At 40.0% G+C, this 16,433-nt stretch overlaps 1 protein-coding gene across 2 annotated transcripts in view; it reads right to left on the minus strand.

The window, feature by feature from the left end:
* Nucleotides 1-16,433, minus strand: part of LOC103475908 (interleukin-1 receptor accessory protein-like 1) — a 203,020-nt gene that overhangs the window by 67,879 nt on the left and 118,708 nt on the right. For both annotated transcript variants that reach the window (XM_008427891.3, XM_008427884.3), the window contains exon 6: nt 14,749-14,823. In XM_008427891.3, the coding sequence (XP_008426113.1) occupies nt 14,749-14,823 (75 nt within the window). The remainder of the gene's footprint in view (nt 1-14,748; nt 14,824-16,433) is intronic.

Here is a 16,433-nt window from a genome sequence, read left to right on the forward strand (position 1 = left end):
AGGAACAGATGGCAGGAGAGGAAAGAGTCGGACAGTGAGTGAGAGAACAGACAGAGAGAATGAGAAAAGGGGTGAAAAATCTGGATCAGACTGAGAAAAAAAGAGCCCCGAGTTCACTTTGGGGAATACAGTAACTAGGACAGGCAAAACCTAACTTCCAAAAAAAAAAAAAATTATAAAAAATGGGACCCGAAAATAACCCAAAGGGGAGCAAACCACTTGAGCCTTGAAGATATTCTAGATGGTCACTGAAAACTGTTTCAGCTCACCTGCTCCGAATAACAGTTTCCTCTTTGGGGTTTGCAATCTGGCTGAGGATGACCATAAGAGAAGGCCTGAAATCTGACTGATAATCGATGCACATTGAACAATGACAAACAGGGGCTTCCTGATGCTAATCAAGCTCCTGGAGGATATTTATCCATATGGATGTGAAGGTGTGGTTTTGATGTTTACTGTATGCAACACAGCGATGGAGACAACGCAGAAGTTCGACAAAATGCTGCAGTGCAAAACATTTACACCTGCAAAGCACTAATTTAAACTTTAATGCATTTAGCTACTTAAGACAAAACTCTGTTCTCCCTCAAGCTTAAGGCAATAAGAACATAGAATAAGAATTGATGATTAATTCAACAACCAGTCCTCTGTAATTCCATCCTAAATTACAAAGAAGGCCATTAACATGCAGGAAATGATGTGACTCATTAAGTGGGTTGTACCAATACCATTATTAAGTTAAATGAAACCAGCACCCGTTGTCGCAGACTTTTCCCATCTTTTCCCAACGTGATCTCAAAACACACACTTTTCACACACAAAAACATCCCAGGAGCTAACGCTCAGGCTTTCCACCAGGCGTGGGACGAGAGCAGAGCAGCTGGCTGACTGACAGCACTTGGATGAGCACATAGATATGCCGCAATAGGCTCACTGACAAAGCTGACATGGAGGTACCCGGCCGACTCAATTACAGGGGGGGATAAAACTGCAGAATCCCCAAAACCATGTATGTTTGCGAATGAAAAACCCCATGCAGAGGCATGTGGGTTCAGCAATTCACTTGATGAGGAATTTACCTCTGTGGATAAAAGTGATGAGCCCACCCTGCTGAGAAAAGAGGCTTTAAAAAAAAAAGTCTTCAAGGGAAGCGTAATGATCTGAATCCGAATGCCATCGAAAGCTTCAAAATTTCAAATTTCAAAAGATGACCTTGATTGCGATCCATTTGAAATGGACGGAAATATTCACTGATTAGTCATCAATGGGAGATTGTTTTACAAAGGGCAAAATGTCAATGCGAATTTGCATTAGCTTTTAAAAACAAATCTAAAAAAAAATTAAAAAATAAAAAAAAATCTTGAACAACAGTACAACTAAAATCACAAAACATTTAAAAAATGAGCACCATCTTTAGTTAGTATAGTTCAGATTGCAAAAATCCTGGACGTCTGTCTTGTCTGACAAGGAAAAATCAATACAGCTGAAGCGAAGGCCTATCCTAAGATTCAGCCAAAAACATGACCCGTTACATCCTGCTTCTGCATGGTTCTCTCAGTCAGCTGTCAGTCAAGCTGCCTGTAAGGCATGCTGGAAATACACAAGTTAAGAAAATGTGGGTTGGTAAGTAAGTTTTTTTTAAAGTTGACATTCCACCCAGGGATGCCAAAAGTCACACACTTCGCTTCTGTAGATGTAGAAAAGAAACTTGTAGTATTGCTAAAATATTTTCCCTATGCAAAAACTTGTGGAAATTAACATGAAATATTAACATTTTTATGTGTATAGTGATTTTTGGAATAGTTTTAGTGAACTTTCAAGTTTATTCTGTCTTATATTCAGATATTAAAAAAACATTGGAAGTGAGAGAGATGCGTAAAAGTTCAAAGGGTTTGAGTTTATTTTCTGTCCCTAGTCAATCTACGCAAAAGTCAAAAGATCAAATCTCACTGACAATAAGGTTGGTTTCACTCCTTATTGACCAGAAGACTCAGTTCGACGGGAAACCAAAATTGCAACATTTGCTACATTTTCAGCTGGTAGGGTTATCTGCAATGTCAAACAAACCTAAATCTGTCCCCCTCCTTGCTTGATGCTGTAACAAGATCCACTGAAGGAAATTAAACAAAAGCCAGAGTTTAGCTTTTTGGTCCACATCCGAGTTTGATTTTGCATTCAAACCTCTTCAAATAAACTCAACTTTCTAGGCAAACAAACTAGAGTTCAATTAAAGCGGACTAAATGAGGCTGGTGTGAATGCACCTTAAGTCATCATTCCATCAGTATGACAGAAAAGAAAGCACAAAATCTGCTGAAAAAGCAAGGTTTGTCTCAAAATGACAGCCTCTGCATGCTCACAAGTTTGTCAGGAGCACAAATAGGAATGGCTGTGATCCTGACAGCACAGCAAGGACAGCAAAGGACACCAATGCACAGAATATGCAATCACATCTAAAGACATGATAAATGGATGCTAAAAATATTTGCTGCATCAAGTAATGTAAACGACAGCAGAACAATATGGTCAAGAGGGCAGTGGGTCCGGCTGTGAAAGCACTCGCCGATTCTCCCTACGGCTCACAATGAGTCTCGCTGTGCTTCTTTTCCCTCACGCTAAACCAAATGCACAGAAAGAAAAAAAAGGCAAAAACCTAACATACATTGAACAGTCAAGCATTTCTTTCACTCAGACCCGACCATGGATGCATTTTCCTTTGCATCATGCTTTAATAGCTGATGAGTCATACCTCTGGGTCCTACAAACTGGGACACATTCAACACACATGCATGGCTTCTTACAGGGATGCACCAGATATCCAGCTTCTTACATACACACAAAAGAAGACATGCAGACACCGGGGCAACTTGGCGTCGCCCACACCGACAGCCAGGGGGGCCTCTGAAGCTCTGTAGTGTTGATAGGTTAGAGATGCTCTCCCTTTACACATCCAAGAAAGCATGTTGTTTGCAGAACATAAGGTTTCCGCCTTCATCTCTCATAAACAAGCTAATTAAGTTTGTCCTGGGAAAGCCTTGGGTATCTCCTCTAGGAAACACTAACAGGAGTCAAATGTTTGATTATGTAAACTCAGTTTTAAGAGAGTATTTTAAATCATTATCTGTTTGGCTTCAAAAATGCAAAACCAAAGCATTACTGCCGAGATGAATTTTGCTTGCCAAGCCAACTACAACTTAAGTGTGATTTGAGGAATGTTAGCACTTGTTCAAATAGTTGTAAAACTGCAACGAACTTTGACACTGTCAAGTTCCAGTGGAGAAAAACCTTCAAGATCTGATCAGCAAAACATTTTGCAGGCGATATGAGACGGTTGGAAAGTCCAAGAATGCTGGGATACAGGGAGATGGTGAGGAAGGGAAAAAAAGCCTCTGGCAGCTCATTGAACCATCGTTTTGGGTTGGATTGCTTCTTCTTTGACCTTTGGCGGAAAGGAGTTTGTGTTTATCATTTTTATCCACACATAGCAACTAAATCTTACATGCAAACACACAGCTAAAGCAAACCTTATCCAAGGGTTACAAGTGTATTAACTGGAGTTTTATCCAAAGCAAATGTTGGACAAGTTTTCAGTTTAAGACCAACACACTGTACCAACAACAAATAGACATAATCACAAAAAAACTTAATGTCATACATTCACCGGCCGCTTTATTTGGGACACGTGTTCAATTACTTTTTGAAACAAGTCTGCAAATGACACATGTAGGAATCTAGGCTTGTGAGAAAGTAGGATAAAAATTTACTTAGGTGACTAAGGTGGCATAGTTGACTGGTTTCAGAAAAATATGTAGAATATGATGGCTACTTCTGGTATAGCTAATGCACCATGATCCAAATCTCAAAATATTTCAAGGTGTAGCTAATAAATGGAAGAGATGCTCTACAGAAGCATGGTAAAGAAAAGGCATAGAAACGGTAAGTCAAGCGTACAAGCCATACAACTGTGGCAGTAGTTTCTGTTAGAGACATTTAAAAGCACTACGAGTCTGAGAGTGATCATAAAAACAAAAGCATCATGCAGCCCTGTTAGGGGCAATTAAACTGAAAAACTAAATGATCAAGAGAAAGAAAATGATAGAAAATGGATTGTTTAAGCCTTTGCAACCCATTATCTGCTGAAGCAACTAATGGACCAGAGAGTCAGCAATGCACGTTATAAATGAAAAATATAAAACCTAGTATCAATATCAAGACTCCGGCATCGCACAGGCAACTACTCAACATGGTTTTCTGGTCTATAATTTGCAGACAAAGCAAATATTCTTGTCTTTGTTCGCTACAGGAAGAGGAAGCTAACAGGTTATAGTTAGCCTGAGATTAAACCTGAGCACTGCCAACTTAGCTGGCAACGTGGCCTGTGGTTTCCTCTCAACAGAAACAGAAATGAAATCTTGTGACAATAACACAATTCATGGGCATGTTGTTTTCATTGTTTAAAACATGTTGGTACCTTCCAACAGCAATGTGTCGAGCAGCAAAATAACAATTTGGAATTTCACCCTGGCATGGGCGTCTAGGGACCGTCATCCAGGATGCTCTGGGAGGAGCTGCCTGCTCATCAGCTGTGTCCAAACTGCACAGTAATACAGGAACCTATTCAGTGTTTCTGGGACAAAATTACAACAACAACGGTAGTGACCATAAGGGTTACATTGCTGGACGGTTTCAGAGACGTCTCCGGATAATGATGATGATAGTATTTCAGTCTGCAATTTGATGTTGGCTAAATTGCAAAATTGAGACCAAAATGTAACATCAATGACCATTTCCACACACACTAAAACCCAGAGGGGATAAGGGCAGAATGTTCTGATTGTTTGGGAAAACAGATTTTTGCAACCATAACTATCTCAAGCAACGCAAATGAATGTAACTGGTTTAAAACTGCGTTTTAAAGACCAGTTACATTGGGCCATATAAAGTTGGATATAAAGTATTGATATAATCTAATAATGAAAACCCATATGCATAGTATTAATGCTGTTAAAGAAGAAAAAAAACACAGGGATCAGAATAGGAAAACGACAGCTCTGTTGTATAAATCTCGGTTCTATTTTGTCCTTCAGTATTTCGGTCTGCAGAGAGGCCATTATGACGTGGTGGACATTAGTTCAACCATGTCATAATCCCTCCTACAGCCGAAGAAGAAAATACAGCTTCTTTACCCGAGCTTGAAAAACAAGGTGTTGCTTGACTCATCGTGGTTATGAGACAAATATCCATAACACTTCATTTGACACATTCTTATTCCCAGAAGCTGCCCGCCCACAGACAAAACAGAGGGCCACAGCTGTAGATACAATAGCCTGACATGCAGCAGATGAATACAGTGTTTATCTGCGGGGTGGGTAAATCTGACCACATCATCTTGTTTTAGCACATTTAAATCCCCGGAGGTGATGCTGTGAGCTGGTGAAAGCTGTGCAAGACCTTGTGTGCAGGAGTGTGAATGTGGGGAACATTAGCTTGTGCTTCTGCTCGCCTTAATGCAAGACTCTGCCTGTGCGCGCATGATTGTGTAAGCAGCAGCTGTATCAAGCCATCATTTGCCGGAACTGTGCCCTTGTGTGTAACGCGACACTTGCCAAAGTTTGCAGCCACTGTCCCTCGCCTCCTGACAGTAATCCCGGCCCCCTAGCTCTCTGGCTAGACATCAGAGGATGGTCTCTTTCTTTTCTCTGCGCTCGTCTTCCTCACACACAAGAACACAAAAACCAATCAAAGTTGGCCCGAAAGGCCAATGTGAGACCAATAACGGGACACGCGGAGCGTCCAATCAAGGTCGCGCTCTGGGTGGAAAGGAGACGCTATCATCTCTGTCCAACCTGGAGGCGCGCTCGCATCAATACAGCCAGAAGGAAAGCAATATGGCCACCTGTTTGGCTGAAAGCACAGTGAGGGCAATTAGTTCAACCTGGCAACCGCACACGTGCACTGCTAAAGGAATGATAAGGGGGAAAGTTTACAGGGTTTACAATTTTGGCAGCAGGAGCTACATTTAAAAGAAAGGCTGCTGCAATGTTGGGAAAAAAATGAATATAATGAGAAAATGCGACACCAAGAAATGCTCCAAACAATGTAGAAAATTCCCCTGAAGAGAAGAGGTGAAAGTCTTTTCCCACGACTAATGGTTAAGGAAGACCGATAAATAGCTCATGAACGCTGTGATGTTACGGTTTAACTGTGGGGCAATCTAACAGCTCTAAAAATCACTGCCACACTAAAAGGTCTGCTTAAATCTCAAGCAGGTGGCTCCTGGGTATCAAACTGTCACACAGTGGAGTTGAATGAGATGCTAAACCCATCTCTCCGCTGATGGTAATCTGCATGATGCTGCGGTGAGACCGGCTCGATCGCTGAAACACAGCAAAAACTAAGTGTGAAGAGGAAGAAGAAGAAAAAAACAGAGTTACAACAATAAAATACTTGCTCAGATTTAAGGTAGAAAACAGTTGACAGACCAGCACCTGGATGGAAACTGTACTGTCGTGTTAGATGTGATGCAGTAGCACTTGGGAGACAGCGGGCTCAGTGAAAGGCCAGCTCACAACAAAATCTTGGCAAGTTGAAAACTTGTGGCTCCAAAGATAAACTGTGCTAAAACAAGTCCCAAACCACCAGAGTAAATACCATCGAGCAAAGGTTTGTTGTAGAAGCACACACAGTCCTACACACTGCTGCTCCAGCGAGGACGACCAGAAAACCTAGACCAAAGATGTCACATTTGAGGGTGTATATGTTTCGGTGAAGAAAAAAAAAAACTATAACTGCAGAGGTGTTGCAAAAGTTGTAAGCTGCAATCTAACTTTCTAAACACCAGCTTGCATCATAATGTGAGAAGGTATGCTTTCTTTTACCTCTTAACATTTACATCCACTCATCTCTCTATTATCCCTTGGCTGTTCTCTGCCTTTATATAAAAAAGGAAGACTGCAGATAATACCATATATATATATATATATATATATATATATATATATATATATATATATATATATATATATATATTCATACCCATTAATACAAGGTTGGCAAAAAGCCGTATCAAAAGTTTCTTGATGATGGGTACTTTATTATTTTACTGCTGTTCAAGATCAGATAGTTTTCAAGCAGATGGATGGTATTTATTCTAATGAAGTATCGCAAACAACAAATTCCTATTACACTAATGTAAGCCATTGAAGACATGGAAAGGTAAAACAATCAAATGATATTTGCGAGTTCTGAGCCCCAGAGAGACGTGACCCAATTGAACCCTGTCAGCTACCACCGACTGCTGATAAAAGGATAACTGTGCAGAAATCCCACCGACTACAACTTCAAAACCCTGACCGTTCTTAATTGTGCATCCTGAGGGTAAAATTTCTTTTCATCTAGCAACTTTTGTACTTCTGGCTTTTTAATTAGCTTGAAAACATCAGAGAAGAGCTGATTGTATCAATCAGTCCGATCAGGCCTTGGTTTACACATTAAACTTCTCTCAGAGTAACTATTTCACAGCAGTTAAGCAAAGTAAAGATGCGTGAAAGATAAGTGAAGGACTGCAAACTTTTGTTTTATCAAGGATGTCATCTCTGGTTGAACTTAAATGATCAACTTTTATTTTTCTGAATAAAACATGTTTTAACTGATTTGTTTAGGCATAAAAACTTCAGAAGGGTTCCTCTCCAGGTATAATGAAAAAACACTTAAGCCATTAAAATCCAGACTTTCTGTAAGCTTCATGCCACAGTTCAATTTATGATTAATAGGTGTACCCAGAGGAAGCAGTCACTGCTGGCTCGGACAAAGGCCGGTGCATCTTAACTCGACTGCCTTTGCCATTTCTTTGTGCTATTTTTGGCTAAGGAAGCCAAAGCCTTCAGCTATTTTTCCTCGTGCGTTTTGCTGCTGTCAGTAAGCGGAACGGAGTGCAGGGAATGTAAAGTGATGGCTTAACTTTTGAGGTCAGGCGTGGTCTGAAAACGTGAACAAAAGTCCGAGCCACGCGGTCACACTCTGGCGGATTACCTCGACGGCTGAATGAAATTATGCCTCCTCCGTCCAATGGGGCGATTGGCTCTAGTGACGGTCCCCGTCATTATCACGCTTATGTAAAACACTAATGGATGCGTCGTTTAGCCTGGAAACCCCCTGCACCCCTCTGCCTGTGAGCCCACTACTTTCTAATATGACATTCACAATTTATACCTCCACACTGTAGGGCATATTAACCATTTGGGACAGTGTGCTGTCTTGTAGCCACTTTCATCTGTAATAACCTAAGGTATGGCACCATCATATTTCATTCCCTCTATGAAACCTAAGTGAATTTGCTCACTTTTTCTCTTTTCTTCTGACTCTTTGCCCAAACTCCTCCAACCTTTATTTCTGTCTTATTCTTTCCTCCCTTCTCCCTTCATGTTTATCACACTCTGTCTTCCCCCATCCCGCGGGGCATCCACTCTCCTGGAAACTTGCCATGAATGCAGATAGGATCACTCACAGATGTATAATAACTTGGGGCTTGGGGGGAGGGAGGGGTAAATATGCCCTAATTGAGAGAAATGATGTAATATTGATCCTGGGGCCTCTGAACCTTTGGCATCGATGGAGCGTTCTGCCGAGGCTGTGACATTTAGAGTAAAGGCTGTTTGGTACGTGAGAGTTAATGTGTGTGATATTAGGGAAAGGTGTTGCTGAGGCTGAGCCCAGGAAAACGTTTGTGGGGAGAACATACCGAGTGAAACAACAAGCACAGAAGCCGATTCTGTACCATGAGAGTTGAAAAAAAAACGGAATTTGAGAAAAGCAATGCTGGTTTGTCCATTCTGCTTGAAAACAGAGTCCTGCATCTCTTGTTTGATGTATTCCATTTATATTGTCCTGCATATAAGCCCTATTCTGGAAGAACATTTCCTTCAGTCTTTGTTTGATTTAGTGTAGCTGTTCTCAACGTGGGCGGTACCGCCCCCCAGGGGGCGTTCTGAGGATGGCAGGGGGCGCTGGCGGACATTTTTACAAAAGGGGGGCGCTGGGATGCCTTTGGGGGGCGTTTGGTCGAAGGTAAACTTTACACCTTAAATGCACAACAATGCCAGTTTAGACTTTGAACAACTTGGTAAAACTGTATTGTGTAACATTAAACCATGGTTGACTGCAACTGTATCGATGGCAGCTCTTCTTCTATTCAGTGTTTGTTAGCTTCTCCGTTCTCCTGCTACTGGTAGCTAAAATCACGATACCCTCACTGTGTATCCCTCTGAAAAATGAACCCATTTAAATAAAGAAATCAAGAAATCTCTCCATGAGTGATACCAAGATAGAGAGCGTTCATTTTATAGCATTAACACCGGCGCTGTAAGTGGTCCGGTATGAAACGGGGGTGATAGAACAATGGTACCGCAGCACTTTTAAATTTCAATAATCAGAATGCAGAAATTGTTTCCGTTGTTTTAAAAGGTTTATGTCAGTCTGCCTTTTCCCCATCGATATGCTTCCCGACCGCCCTGCATCTTGGGGGCTTAAAAAAAAAAGATGTTCACGTTACGCAAAACTCTGAAACAGGAGAAGCAGGACATAAAATGGAGCGACGAACTAGATGTGAATTATGGCATAAAAACAGAGAATCCGACGCTGAACAGTGAAAAAAATCAACACATGATGTGAAACACATGACGATTAGGCGGCGCAGCAGGTGATGAGATTACTGATGATGAGCGTCAATAAACTATAAAATAAATCTAGCAAAAGGAAAGAAACTAAAGTGGACATAGCAATAAACCAAGAGAGGATAATACTAATCAAAGGAAACTAAATAGAAATAAATGAAGAACCAAATGCAAGAATAAACTAAGAAACTAAAGTAAATACAGAGGAATAAACTGGTATGGCAAGACATTTTGATCAATAATACAGAGGACTGTATGGCAAGGCTAAAAGGTAAAATAATATTGTTGAAATGTCATGGGTTTGTTGAGACCATATCTAGTACTGAGAATAAATATATTTTACAGACCATAACAGTAAATAACTTATCACTTATTTATGTTTTTAATTAGATTTGATATAGTTATTTCTTCAATATTATTTTTCATGTCAGTGTTAATGTCATGAGGCTGATGACTCCATGACACTTTCAATTTGACTCATTAAGATTTGATTAAGAATCAGATTTGTTCTTTGTAATTTCTGTCCAGTAAAACTATTAATCTATAAATCAATAGACAGGTTTATATAAAGATATAATCCATGTTTCTGTCTCATATTTGTATGGCATTAAAAGGATCTGGAACTTTTGTTTTTCCACTGAAAGCTCTGGTTTGCACAGTAAATGCCATGTGGGTGAAGTTTTATGGATGATACTCTGATGTCCCATTCTCCTGAAGGCAGCACAGAGCTGCACCACCAGAAACCGACAAACACTGAAGAGAAGAAGAGCTATGATTAATGTAGTTACAGTTCTATCCATGTTTTAATGTTGCAGAGCTCAGTCGTTTGCAAATAGTTCAAAGTTTAAACTGGCATGTTGAACATCTTTTATCTGGTCATTTTGTGCAAGATTTAACAACTAGAAAATGGCAAAGAATAAGAATATTTTTTCCACTCTGATTGGCTGCTGTTAGACCTACCAATTTTAAATTGAATGCTCATTGCATTTTTCGTAGACACCTGTGAAAATAATTTCTATTCCCATTACTTTTTTGTTCTCTGGGAAATTATTTTTGATGATAAATACAGAAACAAGTATAAAAATCAAAACATCTACAATAGTGATAGTAATATTAATGATAAAATAATGGTCAGTGCAAAGTAGCCTGCAAATTCTTTGGTGAGGGGCGGTGAGGGACCTGGATAAAGGCTAGGGGGCGCTGGCCCGAAAAAGGTTGAGAAACAGTATTCTTGTTGCATTTATTTATTTTTCCTGTAATGTGCTTCTTTTTTGATCAAACTGATTTTTACATTTTTATCTCAAAAATTGTGTTTTGCACTTCTTGAACTATTCCTATAAGTGGATAGACAAAGTTTGCATACATTAGCTATTAATACTCACTACATATATACAGGAGCATGGGTCATTCTGGACAAGGTCAGCACCAGCTCTCAAATAACAATGCTCAAAAGGATGAGAAAACATGAGAGGACCTAAAACTTAAATGTCGAGTGATGCATCCCTGACCTTCACTTCATACTTGCCATTTTTTCCCAAAGATTTATGGATGAGCTGCTGCCTGTTGTTGACTAAAAACTACAAATTCACTCCCACTCCCCGGGGAAAAAATCATTGTGAGAAACAAAGCAAATCACCAGCCGAGGTACAAAAAGACAGAGATTTTGGGGGAAAGTGAATAGATTAAATCTATTTAATTACTTAGACACAAAACAACCCATGAGACGCATGAATATCACGGCTTGATGGTGCAGAACAATACCCGAAGAAGGTGTTGCTTAAATTCAGAAACAGATTTAGGAAGAATTTCGCACATGAAGAGCCTGTCACCTCGTTTCGTTTCTGGAGTGAACGCAGAAGATTTACTGCGGTGTCATGTATCAGGGGGACGAAGTGCTACATGCCAGGGAAGGACGCAATCAAAATCGCAGAGGAATTTCTAGGTACAGTACGAATAAGGGAATTCATTCTCAGATAAATAAAGTGACAGACTGATGATTAGTTCTGCACAGAAAACAGTGATCGCAAATCAACTTTGTCAGAAAGAGCAGTGTAATAAAGGCCACCGAGATACGCTGAACGATCTACGTTCCAAACGTCTTCTAGTGGATTCGTTCAGCAGGGGAAAATACCACAAACCTACACACATTAAGAAATTAATCACCCTGCTGTCAGAGTGTTCAGAGATTACAAATCATACACATTAGTGGTGTTGTGGGAGCCGACTCGCACTGCAGCAGGTCTGCAGTCCATTATTGTGCATGTGCACGAGACAGAAAGAAAGAAGCAAAGTGTCTGGCCGAATTACAGACTCCGACTGTATCTGATTGGTCCCACTGAGAAAGCAGAGGAAAGATCAACCCACCAAGAGTTGAGCAGAACATTTACACAACATGTTTTAATCATGCGTTTTAAATTTGATCAATTAGACGTGAGAGGAAACGTGAAGGAGGGCAAGGATGAACGGTGTGCGCTGATTAATTGCCCACACGCAGATCCATTCCTCTGTTCTATTCTTCCAAAACACCTCTCAATGTTTGCCTTTCTTGTCTCCCGTTTTATTTTCTTCTCCCGTCTAATTAGCTGACATTTGGGCCTTCGGATTTCATCGGATTTCATGGAGGGGAGAATGTTAACGTGCTGCACAGAACTCCAATAAACTAGAAAGCATGCAGTGGGAGGGTGCAGGGTTCCAGCACATTTTCAAAAAACATTCAAGACTTCTCAGAGACTCCATTTCCCAGAGTTCCCAGTCATTGATGTCTAACACTAAAATGTTAAAAGAGGCGCTTGAAGTTTACTTGAAACTTTTCATGTAGCATATATGTTCTCTACAATGAAGGGATTTCTCCAAATATTAGCAGTTTCTCGTTTCTTTTTTTTTGCACCTTTACAGTACACCCCTCACATTTTTGTAAGTATTTTAGTAAGTATTTTCATGGGACAACACTGTACAAGGTAAAATAGTCAGTGTACAGCATAAATAGCAGTGTAAATATGCTGTCCCCTCAAAATACCTCAACACACAGCCATTAATGTCTAAGCCACTGGGAACAGAACTGAGCAGGAAAAGCCATTTTTCCCTCCCTGGTGTCATATGACTCAGTGCTGCAGGGTCTCAGGTGTGAACGGGGAGCAGGTGTGTTAAATGTGCTGTTATCACTCTCACATGCTCTCATACTGGTCAGAGGGAGTTCAACATGGCACCTCATGGCAAAGAACAGACAGAAGAAAAAAACGGACTACTTTCCAACGTATCAACATGTCTGTCTTCTTTTTTCCCATGAAAAGATGTGAGGGGAGTACTCACTTTTGTGATAATGTATATATGTAAATTTGACCATGTTTGGACAGGAAGGAATCCAATTTCACTCAATTCTTGTTGGGTGTAATAAAAAGCACCAAATAACCAGAACGTAGACTTTTGACAGGAACAAAACAAACAATCAATAATTCTGGACATAAACACACACAAAAAAAATCCAAATGAATGAGTAAATTTAAGTGACTGAGGTAAAAAAAAAAAAAAAAAAAGAACAAGAAACGGCAGAGGTAAAATATCAACATATGTCTTTTATGTATTATAGCCTGTTATCACAGCTATCAGGTAATGGGGTTTGAAAATCCCCCCCATCATCCCTCTATGAAAACTTAATCAGATGAAAACAGCCAGAAAGGCTTTTATCCATCATCACTTAAAAGCCACAATGATTTGCGCCTATTTTCTGATTGCCACCTTTTACCTCCGCAAGCCCGTTGTGTTCATAGCCCGTGACAAATTTACTTCAAAGGAAGCCTCCATCATGACCCATTTTCCCATCCGGCAACAGCTGCGCTTCTGTCCAATAAGGCACAGAGCTCGGATTCCCCCACGAGTCAGCCGCTGGATGGAAACTGGTGAGGCAAATGACGAGCGCGTGCTGGAGAACCGAGACAGCCGCACGACGAAGTACGTGAGGTAATCACTTGAAATACTGCTCGTATTATCAGCTTGATGTTTACATGAAGAGACTATGTATTCGCTTATTCCAGTCCAGAAAACACAACCCCCGTGTGCTGTGCTCAAAGTAGCCAAAACACATAAGAAGGAGGTAAAAATTTAACAGAGAGAAGGGACACTGAAGGATAGGGCAGCAGATATTTCTCTTACATGCACTGAATCACTGCTTTTCATAATAAGATGTGATACATGACTCATGCTGCTTCTTCTCCCATCTCTCCTGCAGAACACTCAAGGTCCATTCACAAAAGAGCGACGGAGTAAAGAACACTAATTGAAAACCTTCAACCGAGCTCTGCGTGGTTACTTCCAGTCAAATCTTTGCAGCTCTGCAAGAAAACCTGAGCTTCATAAATTACAAAAATGAGGTAAGTATAGCTGCGACAGCTCATGGAAAGCCTTGGTTTCAAAACAATTAAAAGTTCACTCCCCTCTGGCCCCCACTGCGCTGGGTTGGAGCCAATAATGTCCACCATATGGAGCTGAGGAAGGAGGTTGGTAAAAAACCGTCAGGAAGTGATGCAGTTACAGTGCCACGCAAAATTATTCACACCTGTTGAACTTTTCGGATTTACAATTACAAACTTCAATGTGTTTGATCGAGATTTCATGTGACAGATCAACACAAAGTAATGAATAATTGTGAAGTTGAATACTTTACAAACAGAAAACATTTTTTTCAACATCACAACAGGATGTTTTTGTCAATCAAATGAAAATCCCAGTAAAATACACTGACATTTTGGTTTATAACGTGACAAAATGTGAAAAAAGGGTTCTGACTACATTTGCACAGTAGTGTAACTGCATAATACAGAAATGCCCATTTCTATTTTAAGCACACCAAAGAAACAAAAAAGCAAAATTGCACTATATGTGAGGAATCACTTAAGCAGAAACTTGACACAAGCAAGTCGTCCCCGTTTTAAGAGAACGCACATCTCTTAAAACAAAACCACAAGTAAGTAGAACGGAAACTACTTTGGAAGAACTTTCCTTTGTGATGAACAGACAAGGCGTGCTCCAGCGACAGACAAAAAGCAGGCAATCACTGTGGGGGAATGCAACATGTTTCCTTACCTAGTGCCATCTCTATGATGCTCATTTGGCTCTCTGAGGGAAACAGGATTTTTGGCGCCTGGTCTGTCACGGGAGCTGTGAAAAGGCAAGCAGAATGGAGCACACATTAAAAAAAATCCTCTTCGTTCTCCCCCAGTGGACTGTAGGAGTATGATTTATTCATTAAAGACCACATTAAGGCCCGCATTAAAACGAGAACAAATAAAATATTATATTTAAACAGTGGAAGGACAAAAGGGGATAAATTACAAGGATTCTGAATTAGCAATTCAAAGCGTTAAACATCAAAGTCCAAAGCAGCGGCAGCACTACTCAGCACTAATCCAATTCTCTCCTTGTGTAAGTGATGATGCTATGGCCTGGACTTGGATGCAATACAAATGAAGCGCTATTTACAGTGTGCTAGACTGAAAACATTTGGTGAAGATGTGGCCTTATAACTAATAAAAACACAAGAGAAATGAAGAAGTGGATCACAGCTGCTTTAAAACATTTCCCTTTCAAATGCACACGCTAATTAGACAGCTGCTGAGAAACTACATGGACACTTAGATTGAGAAAAGTGGAGAGAATGTTGTTGTTTAAACTAGGACTGTGTTTCCTGTATGGTAGTTATGTAGTTTTTAATTCAGCATCAGTAGAATACCACTAGATTTCAGTTTTTTCAATTCTGTAAGGAAACCTAACTACGGTTTTAATTTTTCTGAATCCATCTTTTAAGCCGATGTAGCATTCCTATTACAGCGTTTGTGTGTGGTTTGTTCCCCTATGACAAAAGCTTTTAAATCACTTGTAACCAAAGCAAAAAAAAAAAAAAAAACCCACTCAAAACATATTTTAGCAGTAGCAAGTGAAAAATATACCCCTTTAAAATGCAGAGTTTCAGTATCTAGTACGATTTTCACAAACTTTGCTGGTCTAAATTTATTTTTCTGTAGCAAATGATGACATGGTAGAATCTGAGTGTGGGAAACAGAGTGATTTAGCCAGAACCAGGTTTATTTTCATACAGCAGTGGAAATTAGGAAATGGGAGCAACCTCAAGTTTGATTCCCAACATTATACTCTGGCTGGCAAATAAATCAATTCAATATTTGAGTGTCAATAATTTATGAAGCACATAAATAATTTTATGTAAAATTAATTAAAATCTAAAGTCATTCTGAGTAAAATTCTAAATAAATATTTGAGTGTTCATTCAAATATTTTATGAAACAGTTTAAACTACAACTGTGACGCACCGATTAGACGCTAATATCTGATTGGATTGAATGAAGCAGCATTAGCTGAGAGAAAAAATCTATTTAAGATCCACCAAAACATTTATCATTTCCTTTTTTTGTTTCATTTGGGACCCCTGTACCCAGCTTCGGGGTTTCATCGTCTCTGGACAGGAGAGATTTTCCAAATCCAAGTTAAAACAGTGTGTCATCACATTTGCTCTGTCTATTCTGATTAAAACTGAGCAGAGGAGGAAGGCCTCTCGTTGTTTTATAACAACAGTCATGCCCTGAGACATATTACAAATAGTCTGCAGAGCCTCCCTTCAATTCCAATACGGAGGCTAGATTGGATTTCCAGAGTTCGCTCCATGAGTTGAAGGTGAAATCCCAACCCTGGAAGGTAATCAAAGTTGTGGTGTGTTTTTTAACAAGCTCCGAGGGTTGGTTCTTGGCAGGCACGGC

This window comes from Poecilia reticulata, chromosome 2 (genome assembly GCF_904066995.2).
Source record: "Poecilia reticulata chromosome 2, P_reticulata-male-v2, whole genome shotgun sequence".
NCBI classification, from domain to species: domain Eukaryota; kingdom Metazoa; phylum Chordata; class Actinopteri; order Cyprinodontiformes; family Poeciliidae; genus Poecilia; species Poecilia reticulata.